Source organism: Episyrphus balteatus, chromosome 3, assembly GCF_945859705.1.
Source record: "Episyrphus balteatus chromosome 3, idEpiBalt1.1, whole genome shotgun sequence".
Lineage (NCBI taxonomy): Eukaryota > Metazoa > Arthropoda > Insecta > Diptera > Syrphidae > Episyrphus > Episyrphus balteatus.
In genome coordinates, this window is record NC_079136.1 from 119,514,263 (window position 1) to 119,540,228 (window position 25,966).

Below are 25,966 nucleotides of genomic sequence, written 5' to 3' on the forward strand. Positions count from 1 at the left end.
CCAATAGAATAGATACATTATATTTAATTTAAATATAAATTCTATAATAATTAAAAACTTCTTATAGGTACCTACCTACTTCTGAATATTTAAGAAAATATCTATAAAAAAAAACTATTTTAATAATTACAACCAAACAAAGAAATCTACAAAATTCCCAACATAAAAATTATACGGATCCCAACTACTGCCTATTTACCTTACGGCAAAAAAGAAAACCAAAAGAGAAGAGAAATCATAAAACCAAGTAGGTAACGTTTCAAACTGAACGCATTCATTCCTCCGTTCCGTAGTATGAATGTCACGACTACGACTACCGACATTCATTTATTATATTCATTTTTCAACTTGCCACGGCACCGTATTGATTGTGCCCTGCTGAAATATACGTAGGTATCTACTACCAACACAAACCGACAACGTCGTCAGTCTCAGTATTCATTTATTACTGCGATGACAAAGAACAATTTTAATCAACAACAACAATCTGATTGGAAAATATAAAATTGCTATTAAAATAAATTAAAATCACGCTTATCAAAAATAATAGCAATTTTTGTTTCAATAATAACACAAAAATTAATAAAAGAATGTATAAAAAAATGGGTGGTGATAGGAATACTGGCCGTGATAGAGTTATTCGCAAGAAAATTGAAATGGACGATGATAAACTCATAGAATTGGTTAGAAGAAACCCCTCACTTTACGAACTTGATCATAGCAACTATGGAAGTGGAGTTTCCAGAGCTAAAACATGGAAAGCCATTGGCGCAGAACTTAAAAGACATCGTAAGTAACTAACTTACTTAAGTTAAATTTTACTTTTTATCAATTTTAAGTTTTCCTTTTTTTTTGGGGGGGTTTTTACGTGTAAGATTTTCTTTTACTGTGGTGAGTCGGTGACATGACGGTGAAGTTTATTCAGATAGAGAAATGTTAAAACGTAAAAAAACAAAACAGAAACACGACTGACGAAGTCAAACTTATTGGTAACTACTTTATAACATCGTATATGAGTATTTCTTATTGAATACCTACAACAATTCGGTCACTCAGTCATCAGTGTTATGTTATGTAGGCACACAATTGATGTGAGATCATAAATTGATAGAAGCACGTTAGATACTCTTGATTCATTTAATGTTTCATTAAATACCTATATATACCACATAACTAGGTACGTCACTTCAATCTTTAATGAAAAATATTATCAACGTGTTATTGTTGTTTTTTTGTTTTCTCTGAGCGATTAAAGACAGAAAAACCAGTTCAAATTACGACACCATACAAATAATGGCTTCGTGCATGTAAATAAATACTTGATAGGAAGAGGGATGAATGTACGGAAATACATATACCGGCAAGATAATAATTGAGTTCACGTTGGATGACTAGGCAAACATTTTTAATTCCCCCATTCCTTATTTGTTAATTTCACTGAGTAAAATTCAGTAGTATAAAAATAACTTTATTTTTGCCGCATCACCTGCCAAAATATCTATTATATGGTAACCGTGAAATTGAAACAGAATTTCAAATTAACAACTTTGCTTTCCCTTATCCAAGATTGAGCTGAATACGCGAATCAATTTTTGTAATAAGATGAATAATACTTTATATTGGGTAGGCAAACAAATAAGAATTCCAATTGTTTTAGGTTTTTAGTTAAAAAAAAAAATTATCTTTGAAGTTAAGCGTTTTGATTTTCAATATAATTTATTGGTCTCTTAAAAAAAATTGATTTGTTAAAAAAAAAAAATTGAACTTTTTTTTTGAATCTATAAATGATGTTTTAATTTATAATTTAACATTAGAATTACTAAATCTAATGTTAAAAAACAAAATGTTAAAGTCCGACATCAAGGAAACGGTTCTATGGCAAGAACCGTTAATAGCGATCAAAAATATATTTTTTATTTGAAAAGTACCCGCTTATTTACTACATTACATGTTCTTGTTTTAAATGTCCAATTTTTGAGAAAAACAAATCTTTTCCGGGAAGTACCGTTAATTTTGGTCCTAAAATAATTTGCACTTAAGGAAATAACGAGAAACCTCTTAACTACAAAGTTTGAAAAAAAAAATCCCTTCAGTGGCTTATTGCGATTGTCGTTTGTCTATCGATGGACGACTTTTGTCAATAGTCGTTCATCGAAAATGCCTTTTGGTATTGTGAAACTTTATCGAAAGACGACTTTTGTCGAAAATCGATCAAAATGAATTTTGGTGTTGTGAATTTCTGTTATGAACGACTGTTATCGACTCAAATCAAGTTCATAGTTCACAACAGCAAATATTTTTGTCTAATGAGATACACAATACCAAAAGAGATATTTATCGATTCCATCGAGTTTTTTGGCGCATCGAAAGTCGAACGACACTCGCAATAATGGCCTAAGCCTGCAGCTTGGATAGAGACAGACAGACACAATATAATTAAAAAACAAAGTTACTGCAAATATATAATTTTTGTCTGCAAACAAAAAATAAATCAAATTGTGTGCATAAATATTTGCTCCATAATATTTTCCTAGAGTTTTGACTATTTGTCCTTTATGCCTTTAAAAAACTTAGCCTTTAAAAAACAATAATGTTTTCCAACCCTGGTAGGTACTGTGTATTACTGCTCTATCTTGAGCTACAGTCTAAACTGAACCATTGAATTTTTTTTAATGGTTGAAAAATTAAAAATTAACGCCACCTACACCAAACCAAAATGCTTTTAAAACAGAGATATTTTTTTTTTGAAACGTTATTTACGGTATCTGTTCCAAAACTCCTAAATGCCTCAACCGATTTCAGAGAAAAAATTTATAAGTACAGAAGAATTTTATAATAACATTAACATTTTTGAAAAATTAATTTTGTATAACAAAACTATGAACATTTTTGTACCATTGTTTCTGTGTATCGGTTATTTATATTTTTCTTTTTTTTTTTAAATTAAATATAGTGAGCTATTTGTCATTACTAAATATTTTGATTAAGATGAGCCAAAAAACCTTCTAAAAAACGAAGTGAACACCTAATTCCTATAATTGGCTTAACTATAGAAAAAATTTTTTGATATACATTTAAAGGCAAGAACAATACAATAGATACCAATATGATTTTTGTACGTTATTTTTTACGCATTCTACGATCCATGGTTTGAAAAAAAAAACACGACTGAAATCTTTATTTTGAGATCTCCAAATTCAACTTCAAGTATCTTGACTTGATATTCCACAAACATAATAACGCTACTCTTCGTTTGAAACCAAACTTGTCCCAAATCCATAATAGAATGGACAATTCTTTTGAAAATTATTTTTTTTATATTTTTTTTTTTACAAAACTCCTTTGATGATAAAACACTGGATTTTAGCTATAAAATTCCTCCTTTTGTTCCAAATTAAAACTATATTCATAGTGCATTCTAAGACAATGTATACTACATTAGACTTGTGGATCATGTTTTTCAAATATATTTTTTTTTTTCTAGCACTATTCTGTAAGAAAAGATGGGGCAACATACGTGATAATTATAAAAAAGCAATGAAAAAATATAACTGGCGAGTTGCACAAGGCTATACGTCTGCGAAAAAATACAAATTCTTTGATAAATTAGAATTTTTAGCAAATCAAATTTCCGAAGATAATTATATAGATAAAGATAACGACAATGACAACAACGATCATAATAATAAAACTGAATGCTCAAATGAAACTTCATTAGAAGTCAAATGTGAACCAGATATTGATCCAGAATATGATGATAAATCGTTATATGATAATAATTACAATCAAGAATATCAAAATCAGCAGTATTATGATGATTATTTCGATCAGCCAGTTGAAGCACCTTCTATGCAATCACATTATGAGCCTATAAATCATCACAACAACGAAGAAGAAACAAGAACAGAACAAATTGATAATTACAGTCAAGCAGATACAAGAGTCAGTGAATGCGAAGGAATTGAAGAAGTTGATAAAGAACATGATAATGATGACGATGATGAAGAGGATGAAAGTGCTGAAGTTTACAAATTACCCTCAGCAAAAATTGAAACATACACAAATTCCACACATTTAGGATTGCCTAGACGAAAAAGAAAACTACAAGAATCTGATTGTGAATTATCATCGAATTCAAAATCAATGAGATACATTGTAGAAAGAGTTGAATCGGATAGATTCGTTGAAAGACATCCTGTGGATGCATTTTTATCGGGGATTGCCCCAACATTGAAAAGTCTGTCGGCATATTACTTAAGTTTAGCCAAAACACAAATATATTCCATTGTACAGGAATATGAAATGGCTATGATTATGGAGAAGAGGAATGAAAACCACCGACTTTAAATAAACAAACAAAATTGTGATTATTATTATAAAATAAAATTATTTTTTTCTGTTTTTCTTAAAGGTGTCATTTAGTTTGAAGGTTTAAGTAAGAAAACAAGTAATAAGAATCTTGTGATGATCTTATGATCTGACAAGTTTGTGGTTTTTTAAAACATTGTATTTTGAAGTTGCCTGAAAAGTACTATATCTCCAATTGGAAAGCTAACCCAAGAAAAACAATGGATGGGTTGTAGGAAAAGCATACTGCTCAAGCTAGAGTCAAGGAAAGTAAGAACCATGACAAAATCTTAAATATGTTAGGGAAATATAAAGAGTTACGTCTGCAATTTTTTTTCTTGAAAGGTTTGAAGAAAAATAACCTAGTTTTTATTGACTCTGATGCTGTTGAATTTTGGGCAATAAAGTACAAATATGTTCCTTTAAATTTAATTTCCCGAATTTGAATTTTTCGCGGTTATATGTAACTTTCAGTTTGCATTTGCAAAGTATTTGGGCGTAGAGAGGATTTTCTACAAGTTTGTATGGGGACATAGAATAGTTTTCGCTTAATAATAATTTTGAATCGTATGATACTCATGAATGTAGGAAACATAACACAAAACAGATTATTTCATGAAATATGATTCTTTGGACAGTGAAGTTATTAAAGAAAATCTTAACAGTCAGCCAGAATTGCGGGACCCTATTTTATACAATAGATATGTCATATTTAGTAATTATATCAAGTTCGGTTCTATTTACGATTTCTAAAGTAGGTTCAAAAACTGACGAGTGAATCGTCGCTTACGAAAGGATCACATAATATATTTTTTATTTCAACTTATTTCTTAGTCAATTATTTATAAAATGCTTATACTACATCGCTTCCTGCGATTCAATAATGACTAAAGCTGTCTTTTATCTAGTTTATAGGCTAAAATTTAAAATTATAATAATTCCAATTGCCTTTAAATGAGCAATCCTTAACTAAACTCTTATTGAAATAAATAGATATTTTTTAGATAGTTTTAACATAAATCAAAATATTTTCTTTTATTTACATAACTTAATCAAATATTGATAACTTTCTACATTTCATAATCACTATCATCATCCGATTTTGAATAATCTTCATCATTTGAATCTTTCCGTTTCCGTGGAACTTTTTTCTCCTCTTCATTATCATTTTTAATAACTTGAGGCTTGGCTTCTCCTTGAGATCGATGATGGAATACAAATGATACACATTTACTTGTTGACCAAGCTTGTGCCAATATACTATCGGGTAGTCCTTTGTTATTGGAACAATGATACCATTGGGACAGATGTGATGTACAATCAGTATCCTCAGCCGGAGGTTTAATTTGAATATTGTTTATGCAACGTTTACATTTAAATCTAGAATGGAAAAAATAGAAAAAATAATCACAGGTTCTTATTGCCATGAAGTCATTTTAGATATCTAAGATCTCAAAACTTTTCTATCCTCAAAAAATGATTAAGCAAATCAAATTTGTTTCCTTCAGCGAAAATGAAGAATCCTGTTCAGATTTCAGAAACTTGAAATGGCTCATAAAATTTTCAACTTACTTATCATGTGTATCGGAAAGCGTTGTGTTTTCAAAACGGAATAAATCTTTCAAATCATCACGGGAAAAGTGTTTCTCAGAACTCTCATTATTATCAATGATTGCACTTGAGAGGGATTTTTTATGAGTTTGTCTTTGAAGGATTTTCTCTTCAATTGATCCAGTCTGTTGAATGAAAAAAATTTAATTCAAAAACTGAAAGAAAAACAAATTTCCTTTTTAAATTATACTCACAGCAACAAGACGATATATAAAACATGGTTTCTTTTGTCCATCACGCCAAACTCGTGCCATTGCTTGTTCATCATTTGCGGGATTCCAATCTGGATCAAACATAAACAAACGATTGGCACCAATTAAATTCAATCCACAACCACCAGCTTTTGAACTCAGCATAAATAGAAAACAATCAGAAGTGGGATCGTTGAATAAATCGACAACTTTTGAACGTTTTTTAATTGTCATTGTGCCATCGAGACGGACGTAGGTGTATTTTCTAAATTATGATTGTTAAAAATAGTTAAATTGTTAAAAGGTTATTAAAGAATTTCGTATACCTTTTTCTAGAAAGCCTTTCAAATAAATCCAATGTTTGAGTGTAGTTCGATATGAGGACAACCTTATCGTCTGTGTTAGCTTTTATTGATGCCAGCATAAAGTCCAAAAGCATAAATTTTCCACTTAATTCGGGATTTATTTCTCTGAATAAAAAAATAAAATGTTTAAAAATAATGGATACATTTTTCAGTGTTGGAAGAAAAGTACCTCTTTTCAACAAAAGTTACAATTTCAATATTATTGTATCCTTCTTGGGTTTATTTGTTTTATTCAGTTTGCTTATTTAAAGTAATAGCAACGATATCTACCACACAAGACAAAAGCCTCTACTTAAACAAATAAATTGCACGACCGGTCGCAATGAAACAACTTTCATGTTATTCAATTTAGATTTCAGTGAATTTCCTCCAACAAAAACTGAGAAAGCGGATACAAAAATTACATTCATGAAGTGAATCCTTTTCAAGTTACTAAGATTTCTGAGAAATCTAATCTGGTTAAGTGAATACAATTACTAAAAAAAAAAAAAAAAAAAAAAAAAAAAAATCTTCGAGTGGCCAACCACAAAGCCGGGGAATAGTCAGGAATGGACAACTGAGTTAATTTTGTATTGTTTTCGTTGTTATCGAAAAAAATGTTCCACATACGCCGTAGTGACCGATCAATTTTTAAATCTACAAATGGGGTGATGTCACCTCGGACACTTATTCGACATCAAGTTTTAATTGAACCGGTTCGCTGCAACTCTGAGATACATACCGATAAATAGACAGACGGACTACAGGCAAAATTATTTATTGTTTTATTACAATAAAATATCAAATAAATAAAAAAAAGACTTGTGGCACTCGAGGACTGCCGCGGTAAAGCTATTGCATCAGAGGCGTAGCTGGTGCTGTATCAGCTGTATCAATGTAACAGGGCCCCCGAATTATAGGGGCCCCCATGAGACCAGAGCACAAGACGTTTATAAAAAAATTCACATAAATCTATAAACCTCAAATAAAACTTGATTAATAGAGGAGGGGTATTGGGGGGTCGAATTAACCCAAATCAATTTTAGCCTATTTCCGATTATCGTATCGGAAGTAGGCTAATAAATAAAAAAAATATAAATAAAAACACAATATTCAGTTTGGCTGCGGTCGTCAACGAAATAACATCGACAGTCAGCTCCTGCCACCGGTAAGTGTGACTCTTGGGACATGTCTCATGGGATATGTCTCATGAGACATGTCTCATGAGAAATGTCTCATGGTACATGTCTCATTAGACATGGGATATGTCTCATATCTCATGAGCCATTTCTCATGAGACATTTCTCATGAGAAATTTCTCATGAGAAATGTCCAACGAGAAATTTCTCATGAGAAATGTCTCATGACATTTATCATGAGACATTTCTCTCGAGACATTTATCATGAGACATTTCTCTCGAGACATTTCTCTCGAGACATTTCTCTCGAGGCATTTATCATGAGACATTTCTCTCGAGACATTTCTCCCGAGACACTTCTTTCGAGACATTTCTCTCAAGACATTTCTCTCCAGACATTTCTCTCGAGAAATTTATCTCGAGACATTGATCATGAGAAATTTCTCTTGAGACATTTCTCTTGAGACATTTCTCTTGAGACATTTCTATCAAGACAATTATCTAGAGACATTTATCTAGCGACATTTATCTAGCGACAATTATCTAGAGACATTTAACTAGCGACAATTAGCTAGCGACTTTTATCTAGAGACATTTATCTAGCGACATTTATCTAGAGACATTTATCTAGAGACATTTATCTAGAGACATTTATCTAGCGACATTTATCTAGCGACATTTATCTAGCGACATTTATCTAGCGACATTTATCTAGAGACATTTATCTAGAGACATTTATCTAGCGACATTTGTCTAGAGACATTTATCTAGAGACATTTATCTAGAGACATTTATCTAGCGACATTTATCTAGAGACATTTATCTAGAGACATTTATTTAGCGACATTTATCTAGAGACATTTATCTAGAGACATTTATTAATCGACATTTATCTTGAGACATTTGTCTTGAGACATTTATCTAGAGACATTTATCTAGCGACATTTATCTATCGACATTTATCTAGAGACATTTATCTAGAGACATTTATCTAGCGACATTTATCTAGCGACATTTATATAGCGACATTTATCTAGCGACATTTATCTAGCGACATTTATCTAGCGACATTTATCTAGCGACATTTATCTAGAGACATTTATCTAGAGACATTTATCTAGCGACATTTGTCTAGAGACATTTATCTAGAGACATTTATCTAGAGACATTTATCTAGCGACATTTATCTAGAGACATTTATCTAGGGACATTTATCTAGCGACATTTATCTAGAGACATTTATCTAGAGACATTTATTAATCGACATTTATCTTGAGACATTTGTCTTGAGACATTTATCTACAGACATTTATCTAGCGACATTTATCTATCGACATATATCTATCCACATACCAAAGGTAACGGGGACTCTAACCTACATTTGGGTACAACTCCCATCACTGTAGGTGGACGGGTTCTCAAACTGGGAGAACTTAAAGGTTAAAAAAAAAGTTAAGCCCGATGCTGAAAAAATAGTCATGATTTGGCGGTTTAACATGGAAGATGAGCTTTTTAAAAATCTAACAATGTGCAAAGCGTAAGCCCATGACACAAGCTACCATTTGGCATCACTGCCAAAAATTTCTCTCAAGCGGTTTAGCTTCCAGGAGCGTTCAAAAGTTCGGGGATTTTTCGAAAAAAAAATTTACCCGAACTTTCAAACTGGATTTTCTCGGAATTTTGAAAAAAAAATCCAAAAACCCGATTATACCACTATCTATCGACATTTATCTATCCACATTTATCTATCGACATTTATCTATCCACATTTATCTATCCACATTTATCGATCCACATTTATCTGTCGACATTTATCTTGAGACATTTATCTATCCACATTTATCTATCCACATTTATCTATCCACATTTATCTATCGACATTTATCTAGAGACATTTATCCATCGACATTTATCTATCGACATTTATCTATCCACATTTATCTATCCACATTTATCTATCCACATTTATCTGTCGACATTTATCTATCCACATTTATCTATCGACATTTATCTATCGACATTTATCTAGAGACATTTATTAATCGACATTTATCTAGAGACATTTGTCTTGAGACATTTATCTTGAGACATTTATCTTGAGACATTTATCTTGAGACATTTATCTTGAGACATTTATCTATCCACATTTATCGATCCACATTTATCAATCCACATTTATCTATCCACATTTATCTATCCACATTTATCTATCCACATTTATCTATCGACATTTATCTTCCGAGAAAATTTGTCTAGAGACATTTGTCTAGAGACATTTGTCTTGAGACATTTATCTTGAGACATTTATCTATCCACATTTATCGATCCACATTTATCAATCCACATTTATCTATCCACATTTATCTATCCACATTTATCTATCCACATTTATCTATCGACATTTATCTTCCGAGAAAATTTGTTAGAGACATTTGTCTAGAGACATTTGTCTTGAGACATTTATCTTGAGACATTTATCTATCCACATTTATCTATCCACATTTATCAATCCACATTTATCTATCCACATTTATCTATCCACATTTATCTATCCACATTTATCTATCGACATTTATCTTGAGACATTTATCTGTCGACATTTATCTATCGACATTTATCTATCCACATTTATCGATCCACATTTATCTATCCACATTTATCTATCGACATTTATCTTCCGAGAAAATTTGTCTAGAGACATTTCGTCGCCCTAGTATTGGAGTGCCGTATACGCCAAATTGCATTTTTTGAACTAGGTATGCAGTCGTATGTTTTCGAAGTTGCTCTTTTCAAATCTGCTATCCTTTTTTTTCTATCTTTTTTCGTTGCCGAGATATTCACTATTGTTTTGACAAAAACAAGAAATTTTGGCATTTACGTCAAATTTTTCATGCAATGCAAGAAAATTTTGAGAATTGTTTTGACGTACGTTATGTTTTTTTTTGACGTACGTGTATGTGAATAAAAGAAACTTCTGATTTTCATGGCGTATACGGCAAACTCATTTTGGACAAAAATTTAAATATTTTGAAAACTAAACGAATTGCAGATGTCCAATAACATGTATATAAAAGACACATTTTAATTTTATATCATACTAAAATATCAAAAAATACTAGCGGTTAGTTCTTTCGCAATTATCTTCCGAACATTTAAATGCGATTTCCCAAAAATGTAAAAATGGCGTATACGGCACTTCAATACTAGGGCGACGATTTGTCTAGAGACATTTGTCTTGAGACATTTATCGATCCACATTTATCTAACCACATTTATCGATCCACATTTATCTATCCACATTTATCTATCCACATTTATCTATCCACATTTATCTATCCACATTTATCTATCGACATTTATCTTCCGAGAAAATTTGTCTAGAGACATTTGTCTAGAGACATTTGTCTTGAGACATTTATCTTGAGACATTTATCTATCCACATTTATCAATCCACTACTATCTATCCACATTTATCTATCCACATTTATCTATCCACATTTATCTATCGACATTTATCTTGAGACATTTATCTGTCGACATTTATTTATCGACATTTATCTATCCACATTTATCTATCCACATATATCTATCCACATTTATCAATCCACATTTATCTATCCACATTTATCTATCCACATTTATCTTCCGAGAAAATTTGTCTAGAGACATTTGTCTAGAGACATTTGTCTTGAGACATTTATCGATCCACATTTATCTATCCACATTTATCGATCCACATTTATCTATCCACATTTATCTATCCACATTTATCTATCGACATTTATCTATCCACATTTATCTATCCACATTTATCTATCGACATTTATCTTCCGAGAAAATTTGTCTAGAGACATTTGTCTAGAGACATTTGTCTTGAGACATTTATCTTGAGACATTTATCTATCCACATTTATCAATCCACTACTATCTATCCACATTTATCTATCCACATTTATCTATCCACATTTATCTATCGACATTTATCTTGAGACATTTATCTGTCGACATTTATTTATCGACATTTATCTATCCACATTTATCTATCCACATATATCTATCCACATTTATCAATCCACATTTATCTATCCACATTTATCTATCCACATTTATCTTCCGAGAAAATTTGTCTAGAGATATTTGTCTAGAGACATTTGTCTTGAGACATTTATCGATCCACATTTATCTATCCACATTTATCGATCCACATTTATCTATCCACATTTATCTATCCACATTTATCGATCCACATTTATCTATCCACATTTATCTATCGACATTTATCTATCCACATTTATCTATCCACATTTATCTATCGACATTTATCTTCCGAGAAAATTTGTCTAGAGACATTTGTCTAGAGACATTTGTCTTGAGACATTTATCTTGAGACATTTATCTATCCACATTTATCAATCCACATTTATCTATCCACATTTATCTATCCACATTTATCTATCGACATTTATCTTGAGACATTTATCTGTCGACATTTATCTATCGACATTTATCTATCCACATTTATCGATCCACATTCATTTATCCACATTTTTATCTATCGACATTTATCTATCCACATTTATCTATCCACATATATCTATCCACATTTATCAATCCACATTTATCTATCCACATTTATCGATCCACATTTATCTATCCACATTTATCTATCCACATTTATCTATCCACATTTATCGATCCACATTTATCAATCCATATTTATCTATCGACATTTATCTGTCGACAATTATCTATCGACATTTATCTATCGACATTTATCTATCGACATTTATCTATCGACATTTATCTATCCACATTTATCTATCCACATTTATCTATCCACATTTATCGATCCACATTTATCTATCGACATTTATCTATCGACATTTATCTATCGACATTTATCTATCGACATTTATCGATCCACATTTATCGATCCACATTTATCTATCCACATTTATCTATCCACATTTATCTATCCACATTTATAGATCCACATTTATCTATCCACATTTATCTATCGACATTTATCTATCCACATTTATCGATCCACATTTATCAATCCACATTTATCTGTCGACATTTATCTATCGACATTTATCTATCGACATTTATCTATCAACATTTATCTATCGACATTTATCTATCCACATTTATCTATCCACATATATCTATCCACATATATCTATCCACATCTATCGACATTTATCTATCCACATTTATCGATCCACATTTATCTATCCACATTTATCTATCCACATTTATCTATCGACATTTATCGATCCACATTTATCTATCCACATTTATCTATCCACATTTATCTATCCACATTTATCTATCCACATTTATCTATCGACATTTATCTTGAGACATTTATCTGTCGACATTTATCTATCGACATTTATCTATCGACATTTATCTATCCACATTTATCTATCGACATTTATCTATCCACATTTATCTATCCACATTTATCTATCCACATTTATCGATCCACATTTATCTATCCACATTTATCGATCCACATTTATCTATCCACATTTATCTATCGACATTTCCGAGAAAATTTGTCTAGAGACATTTGTCTTGAGACATTTATCTTGAGACATTTATCTATCGACATTTATCGATCGACATTTATCTATCGACATCCACATTTATTTATCGATCCACATTTATCTATCCCCATTTATCTATCGACATTTATCTTCCGAGAAAATTTGTCTAGAGACATTTGTCTTGAGACATTTATCTTGAGACATTTATCTATCCACATTTATTTATCGATCCACATTTATCAATCCACATTTATCTATCCACATTTATCTTCCGAGAAAATTTGTCTATAGACATTTGTCTTGAGACATTTATCTTGAGACATTTATCTATCCACATTTATTTATCGATCCACATTTATCAATCCACATTTATCTATCCACATTTATCTATCCACATTTATCGATCCACATTTATCTATCGACATTTATCTTGAGACATTTATCTGTCGACATTTATCTATCGACATTTATCTTGAGACATTTATCTGTCGACATTTATCTATCGACATTTATCGATCCACATTTATCAATCCACATTTATCTATCCACATTTATCTATCGACATTTATCTTCCGAGAAAATTTGTCTAGAGACATTTGTCTAGAGACATTTGTCTAGAGACATTTGTCTAGAGACATTTGTCTTGAGACATTTATCGATCCACATTTATCTATCCACATTTATCTATCCACATTTATCGATCGACATTTATCTATTGACATTTATCTATCGACATTTATCGATCGACATTTATCTATCGACATTTATCTAGCGACATTTATCTATCCACATTTATCTATCGACATTTCCGAGAAAATTTGTCTAGAGACATTTGTCTAGAGACATTTGTCTTGAGAAATTTATCTTGAGACATTTATCTTGAGACATTTATTTATCGATCCACATTTATCAATCCACATTTATCTATCCACATTTATCTATCGATATTTATCTTGAGACATTTATCTATCGACATTTATCTATCCACATTTATCTATCCACATTTATCGATCCACATTTATCTATCCACATTTATCTATCGACATTTCCGAGAAAATTTGTCTAGAGACATTTGTCTAGAGACATTTGTCTTGAGACATTTATCTTGAGACATTTATCTATCCACATTTATCAATCCACTACTATCTATCCACATTTATCTATCCACATTTATCTATCCACATTTATCTATCCACATTTATCTATCCACATTTATCTATCGACATTTATCTTGAGACATTTATCTGTCGACATTTATTTATCGACATTTATCTATCCTTATTTATCTATCAACATATATCTATCCACATTTATCAATCCACATTTATCTATCCACATTTATCTATCGACATTTATCTTCCGAGAAAATTTGTCTAGAGACATTTGTCTAGAGACATTTGTCTTGAGACATTTATCTTGAGACATTTATCTATCCACATTTATCAATCCACATTTATCTATCCACATTTATCTATCCACATTTATCTATCGACATTTATCTTGAGACATTTATCTGTCGACATTTATCTATCGACATTTATCTATCCACATTTATCGATCCACATTCATCTATCCACATTTTTATCTATCGACATTTATCTATCCACATTTATCTATCCACATATATCTATCCACATTTATCAATCCACATTTATCTATCGACATTTATCTATCGACATTTATCGATCCACATTTATCTATCCACATTTATCTATCCACATTTATCGATCCACATTTATCTATCCACATTTATCTATCCATATTTATCTATCGACATTTATCGATCCACATTTATCGATCCACATTTATCAATCCACATTTATCTATCCACATTTATCTATCCACATTTATCTATCGACATTTATCTTGAGACATTTATCTGTCGACATTTATCTATCGACATTTATCTATCCACATTTATCGATCCACATTCATTTATCCACATTTTTATCTATCGACATTTATCTATCCACATTTATCTATCCACATATATCTATCCACATTTATCAATCCACATTTATCTATCCACATTTATCGATCCACATTTATCTATCCACATTTATCTATCCACATTTATCTATCCACATTTATCGATCCACATTTATCAATCCATATTTATCTATCGACATTTATCTGTCGACAATTATCTATCGACATTTATCTATCGACATTTATCTATCGACATTTATCTATCGACATTTATCTATCCATATTTATCTATCCACATTTATCTATCCACATTTATCGATCCACATTTATCTATCGACATTTATCTATCGACATTTATCTATCGACATTTATCTATCGACATTTATCGATCCACATTTATCGATCCACATTTATCTATCCACATTTATCTATCCACATTTATCTATCCACATTTATAGATCCACATTTATCTATCCACATTTATCTATCGACATTTATCTATCCACATTTATCGATCCACATTTATCAATCCACATTTATCTGTCGACATTTATCTATCGACATTTATCTATCGACATTTATCTATCAACATTTATCTATCGACATTTATCTATCCACATTTATCTATCCACATATATCTATCCACATATATCTATCCACATCTATCGACATTTATCTATCCACATTTATCGATCCACATTTATCTATCCACATTTATCTATCCACATTTATCTATCGACATTTATCGATCCACATTTATCTATCCACATTTATCTATCCACATTTATCTATCCACATTTATCTATCCACATTTATCTATCGACATTTATCTTGAGACATTTATCTGTCGACATTTATCTATCGACATTTATCTATCGACATTTATCTATCCACATTTATCTATCGACATTTATCTATCCACATTTATCTATCCACATTTATCTATCCACATTTATCGATCCACATTTATCTATCCACATTTATCGATCCACATTTATCTATCCACATTTATCTATCGACATTTCCGAGAAAATTTGTCTAGAGACATTTGTCTTGAGACATTTATCTTGAGACATTTATCTATCGACATTTATCGATCGACATTTATCTATCGACATCCACATTTATTTATCGATCCACATTTATCTATCCCCATTTATCTATCGACATTTATCTTCCGAGAAAATTTGTCTAGAGACATTTGTCTTGAGACATTTATCTTGAGACATTTATCTATCCACATTTATTTATCGATCCACATTTATCAATCCACATTTATCTATCCACATTTATCTTCCGAGAAAATTTGTCTATAGACATTTGTCTTGAGACATTTATCTATCCACATTTATCAATCCACTACTATCTATCCACATTTATCTATCCACATTTATCTATCCACATTTATCTATCGACATTTATCTTGAGACATTTATCTGTCGACATTTATTTATCGACATTTATCTATCCACATTTATCTATCCACATATATCTATCCACATTTATCAATCCACATTTATCTATCCACATTTATCTATCCACATTTATCTTCCGAGAAAATTTGTCTAGAGACATTTGTCTAGAGACATTTGTCTTGAGACATTTATCGATCCACATTTATCTATCCACATTTATCGATCCACATTTATCTATCCACATTTATCTATCCACATTTATCTATCGACATTTATCTATCCACATTTATCTATCCACATTTATCTATCGACATTTATCTTCCGAGAAAATTTGTCTAGAGACATTTGTCTAGAGACATTTGTCTTGAGACATTTATCTTGAGACATTTATCTATCCACATTTATCAATCCACTACTATCTATCCACATTTATCTATCCACATTTATCTATCCACATTTATCTATCGACATTTATCTTGAGACATTTATCTGTCGACATTTATTTATCGACATTTATCTATCCACATTTATCTATCCACATATATCTATCCACATTTATCAATCCACATTTATCTATCCACATTTATCTATCCACATTTATCTTCCGAGAAAATTTGTCTAGAGATATTTGTCTAGAGACATTTGTCTTGAGACATTTATCGATCCACATTTATCTATCCACATTTATCGATCCACATTTATCTATCCACATTTATCTATCCACATTTATCGATCCACATTTATCTATCCACATTTATCTATCGACATTTATCTATCCACATTTATCTATCCACATTTATCTATCGACATTTATCTTCCGAGAAAATTTGTCTAGAGACATTTGTCTAGAGACATTTGTCTTGAGACATTTATCTTGAGACATTTATCTATCCACATTTATCAATCCACATTTATCTATCCACATTTATCTATCCACATTTATCTATCGACATTTATCTTGAGACATTTATCTGTCGACATTTATCTATCGACATTTATCTATCCACATTTATCGATCCACATTCATTTATCCACATTTTTATCTATCGACATTTATCTATCCACATTTATCTATCCACATATATCTATCCACATTTATCAATCCACATTTATCTATCCACATTTATCGATCCACATTTATCTATCCACATTTATCTATCCACATTTATCTATCCACATTTATCGATCCACATTTATCAATCCATATTTATCTATCGACATTTATCTGTCGACAATTATCTATCGACATTTATCTATCGACATTTATCTATCGACATTTATCTATCGACATTTATCTATCCATATTTATCTATCCACATTTATCTATCCACATTTATCGATCCACATTTATCTATCGACATTTATCTATCGACATTTATCTATCGACATTTATCTATCGACATTTATCGATCCACATTTATCGATCCACATTTATCTATCCACATTTATCTATCCACATTTATCTATCCACATTTATAGATCCACATTTATCTATCCACATTTATCTATCGACATTTATCTATCCACATTTATCGATCCACATTTATCAATCCACATTTATCTGTCGACATTTATCTATCGACATTTATCTATCGACATTTATCTATCAACATTTATCTATCGACATTTATCTATCCACATTTATCTATCCACATATATCTATCCACATATATCTATCCACATCTATCGACATTTATCTATCCACATTTATCGATCCACATTTATCTATCCACATTTATCTATCCACATTTATCTATCGACATTTATCGATCCACATTTATCTATCCACATTTATCTATCCACATTTATCTATCCACATTTATCTATCCACATTTATCTATCGACATTTATCTTGAGACATTTATCTGTCGACATTTATCTATCGACATTTATCTATCGACATTTATCTATCCACATTTATCTATCGACATTTATCTATCCACATTTATCTATCCACATTTATCTATCCACATTTATCGATCCACATTTATCTATCCACATTTATCGATCCACATTTATCTATCCACATTTATCTATCGACATTTCCGAGAAAATTTGTCTAGAGACATTTGTCTTGAGACATTTATCTTGAGACATTTATCTATCGACATTTATCGATCGACATTTATCTATCGACATCCACATTTATTTATCGATCCACATTTATCTATCCCCATTTATCTATCGACATTTATCTTCCGAGAAAATTTGTCTAGAGACATTTGTCTTGAGACATTTATCTTGAGACATTTATCTATCCACATTTATTTATCGATCCACATTTATCAATCCACATTTATCTATCCACATTTATCTTCCGAGAAAATTTGTCTATAGACATTTGTCTTGAGACATTTATCTTGAGACATTTATCTATCCACATTTATTTATCGATCCACATTTATCAATCCACATTTATCTATCCACATTTATCTATCCACATTTATCGATCCACATTTATCTATCGACATTTATCTTGAGACATTTATCTGTCGACATTTATCTATCGACATTTATCTTGAGACATTTATCTGTCGACATTTATCTATCGACATTTATCGATCCACATTTATCAATCCACATTTATCTATCCACATTTATCTATCGACATTTATCTTCCGAGAAAATTTGTCTAGAGACATTTGTCTAGAGACATTTGTCTAGAGACATTTGTCTAGAGACATTTGTCTTGAGACATTTATCGATCCACATTTATCTATCCACATTTATCTATCCACATTTATCGATCGACATTTATCTATTGACATTTATCTATCGACATTTATCGATCGACATTTATCTATCGACATTTATCTAGCGACATTTATCTATCCACATTTATCTATCGACATTTCCGAGAAAATTTGTCTAGAGACATTTGTCTAGAGACATTTGTCTTGAGACATTTATCTTGAGACATTTATCTTGAGACATTTATTTATCGATCCACATTTATCAATCCACATTTATCTATCCACATTTATCTATCGATATTTATCTTGAGACATTTATCTATCGACATTTATCTATCCACATTTATCTATCCACATTTATCGATCCACATTTATCTATCCACATTTATCTATCGACATTTCCGAGAAAATTTGTCTAGAGACATTTGTCTAGAGACATTTGTCTTGAGACATTTATCTTGAGACATTTATCTATCCACATTTATCAATCCACTACTATCTATCCACATTTATCTATCCACATTTATCTATCCACATTTATCTATCCACATTTATCTATCCACATTTATCTATCGACATTTATCTTGAGACATTTATCTGTCGACATTTATTTATCGACATTTATCTATCCTTATTTATCTATCAACATATATCTATCCACATTTATCAATCCACATTTATCTATCCACATTTATCTATCGACATTTATCTTCCGAGAAAATTTGTCTAGAGACATTTGTCTAGAGACATTTGTCTTGAGACATTTATCTTGAGACATTTATCTATCCACATTTATCAATCCACATTTATCTATCCACATTTATCTATCCACATTTATCTATCGACATTTATCTTGAGACATTTATCTGTCGACATTTATCTATCGACATTTATCTATCCACATTTATCGATCCACATTCATCTATCCACATTTTTATCTATCGACATTTATCTATCCACATTTATCTATCCACATATATCTATCCACATTTATCAATCCACATTTATCTATCGACATTTATCTATCGACATTTATCGATCCACATTTATCTATCCACATTTATCTATCCACATTTATCGATCCACATTTATCTATCCACATTTATCTATCCATATTTATCTATCGACATTTATCGATCCACATTTATCGATCCACATTTATCAATCCACATTTATCTATCCACATTTATCTATCCACATTTATCTATCGACATTTATCTTGAGACATTTATCTGTCGACATTTATCTATCGACATTTATCTATCCACATTTATCGATCCACATTCATTTATCCACATTTTTATCTATCGACATTTATCTATCCACATTTATCTATCCACATTTATCTATCCACATTTATCAATCCACATTTATCTATCCACATTTATCGATCCACATTTATCTATCCACATTTATCTATCCACATTTATCTATCCACATTTATCGATCCACATTTATCAATCCATATTTATCTATCGACATTTATCTGTCGACAATTATCTATCGACATTTATCTATCGACATTTATCTATCGACATTTATCTATCGACATTTATCTATCCATATTTATCTATCCACATTTATCTATCCACATTTATCGATCCACATTTATCTATCGACATTTATCTATCGACATTTATCTATCGACATTTATCTATCGACATTTATCGATCCACATTTATCGATCCACATTTATCTATCCACATTTATCTATCCACATTTATCTATCCACATTTATAGATCCACATTTATCTATCCACATTTATCTATCGACATTTATCTATCCACATTTATCGATCCACATTTATCAATCCACATTTATCTGTCGACATTTATCTATCGACATTTATCTATCGACATTTATCTATCAACATTTATCTATCGACATTTATCTATCCACATTTATCTATCCACATATATCTATCCACATATATCTATCCACATCTATCGACATTTATCTATCCACATTTATCGATCCACATTTATCTATCCACATTTATCTATCCACATTTATCTATCGACATTTATCGATCCACATTTATCTATCCACATTTATCTATCCACATTTATCTATCCACATTTATCTATCCACATTTATCTATCGACATTTATCTTGAGACATTTATCTGTCGACATTTATCTATCGACATTTATCTATCGACATTTATCTATCCACATTTATCTATCGACATTTATCTATCCACATTTATCTATCCACATTTATCTATCCACATTTATCGATCCACATTTATCTATCCACATTTATCGATCCACATTTATCTATCCACATTTATCTATCGACATTTCCGAGAAAATTTGTCTAGAGACATTTGTCTTGAGACATTTATCTTGAGACATTTATCTATCGACATTTATCGATCGACATTTATCTATCGACATCCACATTTATTTATCGATCCACATTTATCTATCCCCATTTATCTATCGACATTTATCTTCCGAGAAAATTTGTCTAGAGACATTTGTCTTGAGACATTTATCTTGAGACATTTATCTATCCACATTTATTTATCGATCCACATTTATCAATCCACATTTATCTATCCACATTTATCTTCCGAGAAAATTTGTCTATAGACATTTGTCTTGAGACATTTATCTTGAGACATTTATCTATCCACATTTATTTATCGATCCACATTTATCTATCCACATTTATCTATCCACATTTATCTATCCACATTTATCGATCCACATTTATCTATCGACATTTATCTTGAGACATTTATCTGTCGACATTTATCTATCGACATTTATCTTGAGACATTTATCTGTCGACATTTATCTATCGACATTTATCGATCCACATTTATCAATCCACATTTATCTATCCACATTTATCTATCGACATTTATCTTCCGAGAAAATTTGTCTAGAGACATTTGTCTAGAGACATTTGTCTAGAGACATTTGTCTAGAGACATTTGTCTTGAGACATTTATCGATCCACATTTATCTATCCACATTTATCTATCCACATTTATCGATCGACATTTATCTATTGACATTTATCTATCGACATTTATCGATCGACATTTATCTATCGACATTTATCTAGCGACATTTATCTATCCACATTTATCTATCGACATTTCCGAGAAAATTTGTCTAGAGACATTTGTCTAGAGACATTTGTCTTGAGACATTTATCTTGAGACATTTATCTTGAGACATTTATTTATCGATCCACATTTATCAATCCACATTTATCTATCCACATTTATCTATCGATATTTATCTTGAGACATTTATCTATCGACATTTATCTATCCACATTTATCTATCCACATTTATCGATCCACATTTATCTATCCACATTTATCTATCGACATTTCCGAGAAAATTTGTCTAGAGACATTTGTCTAGAGACATTTGTCTTGAGACATTTATCTTGAGACATTTATCTATCCACATTTATCAATCCACTACTATCTATCCACATTTATCTATCCACATTTATCTATCCACATTTATCTATCCACATTTATCTATCGACATTTATCTTGAGACATTTATCTGTCGACATTTATTTATCGACATTTATCTATCCTTATTTATCTATCAACATATATCTATCCACATTTATCAATCCACATTTATCTATCCACATTTATCTATCGACATTTATCTTCCGAGAAAATTTGTCTAGAGACATTTGTCTAGAGACATTTGTCTTGAGACATTTATCTTGAGACATTTATCTATCCACATTTATCAATCCACATTTATCTATCCACATTTATCTATCCACATTTATCTATCGACATTTATCTTGAGACATTTATCTGTCGACATTTATCTATCGACATTTATCTATCCACATTTATCGATCCACATTCATCTATCCACATTTTTATCTATCGACATTTATCTATCCACATTTATCTATCCACATATATCTATCCACATTTATCAATCCACATTTATCTATCGACATTTATCTATCGACATTTATCGATCCACATTTATCTATCCACATTTATCTATCCACATTTATCGATCCACATTTATCTATCCACATTTATCTATCCATATTTATCTATCGACATTTATCGATCCACATTTATCGATCCACATTTATCAATCCACATTTATCTGTCGACATTTATCTATCGACATTTATCTATCGACATTTATCTATCCACATTTATCTATCCACATTTATCTATCCACATTTACCTATCCACATATATCTATCCACATTTATCGATCCACATTTATCTATCCACATTTATCGATCCACATTTATCTATCCACATTTATCTATCGACATTTATCTTGAGACATTTATCTGTCGACATTTATCGATCCACATTTATCAATCCACATTTATTAATCCACATTTATCGATCCACATTTATCTATCCACATTTATCGATCCACATTTATCGATCCACATTTTTCTATCCACATTTATCGATCCACATTTATCTATCCACATTTATCTATCCACATTTATCGATCCACATTTATCTATCCACATTTATCTATCCACATTTATCTATCGACATTTATCGATCCACATTTATCGATCCACATTTATCTATCCACATTTATCTATCCACATTTATCTATCCACATTTATCTATCCACATTTATCTATCGACATTTATCTTGAGACATTTATCTGTCGACATTTATCTATCGACATTTATCTATCGACATTTATCTATCCACATTTATCTATCGACATTTATCTATCCACATTTATCTATCGACATTTATCTTCCGAGAAAATTTGTCTAGAGACATTTGTCTAGAGACATTTGTCTTGAGACATTTATCTTGAGACATTTATCTATCCACATTTATCAATCCACATTTATCTATCCACATTTATCTATCCACATTTATCTATCGACATTTATCTTGAGACATTTATCTGTCGACATTTATCTATCGACATTTATCTATCCACATTTATCGATCCACATTCATCTATCCACATTTTTATCTATCGACATTTATCTATCCACATTTATCTATCCACATATATCTATCCACATTTATCAATCCACATTTATCTATCCACATTTATCGATCCACATTTATCTATCCACATTTATCTATCCACATTTATCTATCCACATTTATCTATCCACATTTATCGATCCACATTTATCAATCCATATTTATCTATCGACATTTATCTGTCGACAATTATCTATCGACATTTATCTATCGACATTTATCTATCGACATTTATCTATCGACATTTATCTATCCATATTTATCTATCCACATTTATCTATCCACATTTATCGATCCACATTTATCTATCGACATTTATCTATCGACATTTATCTATCGACATTTATCGATCCACATTTATCGATCCACATTTATCTATCCACATTTATCTATCCACATTTATCTATCCACATTTATCGATCCACATTTATCTATCCACATTTATCTATCGACATTTATCTATCCACATTTATCGATCCACATTTATCAATCCACATTTATCTATCGACATTTATCTATCCACATTTATCTATCCACATATATCTATCCACATCTATCGACATTTATCTATCCACATTTATCGATCCACATTTATCTATCCACATTTATCTATCCACATTTATCTATCCACATTTATCTATCGACATTTATCGATCCACATTTATCTATCCACATTTATCTATCCACATTTATCTATCCACATTTATCTATCGACATTTATCTTGAGACATTTATCTGTCGACATTTATCTATCGACATTTATCTATCGACATTTATCTATCCACATTTATCTATCCACATTTATCTATCCACATTTATCTATCCACATTTATCGATCCACATTTATCTATCCACATTTATCGATCCACATTTATCTATCCACATTTATCTATCGACATTTCCGAGAAAATTTGTCTAGAGACATTTGTCTAGAGACATTTGTCTAGAGACATTTGTCTTGAGACATTTATCTTGAGACATTTATCTATCGACATTTATCGATCGACATTTATCTATCGACATCCACATTTATTTATCGATCCACATTTATCTATCCACATTTATCTATCGACATTTATCTTCCGAGAAAATTTGTCTAGAGACATTTGTCTTGAGACATTTATCTTGAGACATTTATCTATCCACATTTATTTATCGATCCACATTTATCAATCCACATTTATCTATCCACATTTATCTTCCGAGAAAATTTGTCTAGAGACATTTGTCTTGAGACATTTATCTTGAGACATTTATCTATCCACATTTATTTATCGATCCACATTTATCAATCCACATTTATCTATCCACATTTATCTATCCACATTTATCGATCCACATTTATCTATCGACATATCTTGAGACATTTATCTGTCGACATTTATCTATCGACATTTATCTTGAGACATTTATCTGTCGACATTTATTTATCGACATTTATCGATCCACATTTATCAATCCACATTTATCTATCCACATTTATCTATCGACATTTATCTTCCGAGAAAATTTGTCTAGAGACATTTGTCTAGAGACATTTGTCTAGAGACATTTGTCTAGAGACATTTGTCTTGAGACATTTATCGATCCACATTTATCTATCCACATTTATCTATCCACATTTATCGATCGACATTTATCTATCGACATTTATCTATCGACATTTATCTTGAGACATTTATCTGTCGACATTTATCTATCGACATTTATCTATCCACATTTATCGATCCACATTCATCTATCCACATT

The 25,966-nt window shown here is 30.7% G+C and overlaps 2 protein-coding genes across 2 annotated transcripts in view; one reads left to right on the forward strand and one right to left on the reverse strand.

Annotated features, from left to right (window-relative positions):
- The first annotated feature begins 106 nt into the window (after nt 1–106).
- Nucleotides 107–4,410, forward strand: LOC129916992 (uncharacterized). Its single transcript, XM_055997294.1, has 2 exons — nt 107–789; nt 3,485–4,410. The coding sequence occupies exons 1-2, from the start codon at nt 591–593 to the stop codon at nt 4,345–4,347; spliced, it is 1,062 nt and encodes a 353-aa protein (XP_055853269.1). The 5' UTR covers nt 107–590; the 3' UTR covers nt 4,348–4,410.
- Nucleotides 4,411–5,356: 946 nt separating this feature from the next.
- Nucleotides 5,357–25,966, reverse strand: part of LOC129916991 (DNA repair and recombination protein RAD54-like) — a 36,759-nt gene continuing 16,149 nt past the window's right edge. The window contains exons 6-9 of the mRNA XM_055997292.1: nt 6,476–6,619; nt 6,153–6,414; nt 5,920–6,083; nt 5,357–5,727 (exon numbers count right to left, since the gene is read on the reverse strand). Of these exons, the coding sequence (XP_055853267.1) occupies nt 5,418–5,727; nt 5,920–6,083; nt 6,153–6,414; nt 6,476–6,619 (880 nt within the window). The 3' untranslated portion in view covers nt 5,357–5,417. The remainder of the gene's footprint in view (nt 5,728–5,919; nt 6,084–6,152; nt 6,415–6,475; nt 6,620–25,966) is intronic.

Bases quoted from the DNA above. Each gene is read 5' to 3' on its own strand.
- LOC129916992 (XM_055997294.1), top strand. From the start codon at position 591: ATGTATAAAAAAATGGGTGGTGATAGGAATACTGGCCGTGATAGAGTT. The intron at 790-3,484 runs GTAAGTAACTAA...TTTTTTTTCTAG, and splicing joins CGCAGAACTTAAAAGACATC to CACTATTCTGTAAGAAAAGA.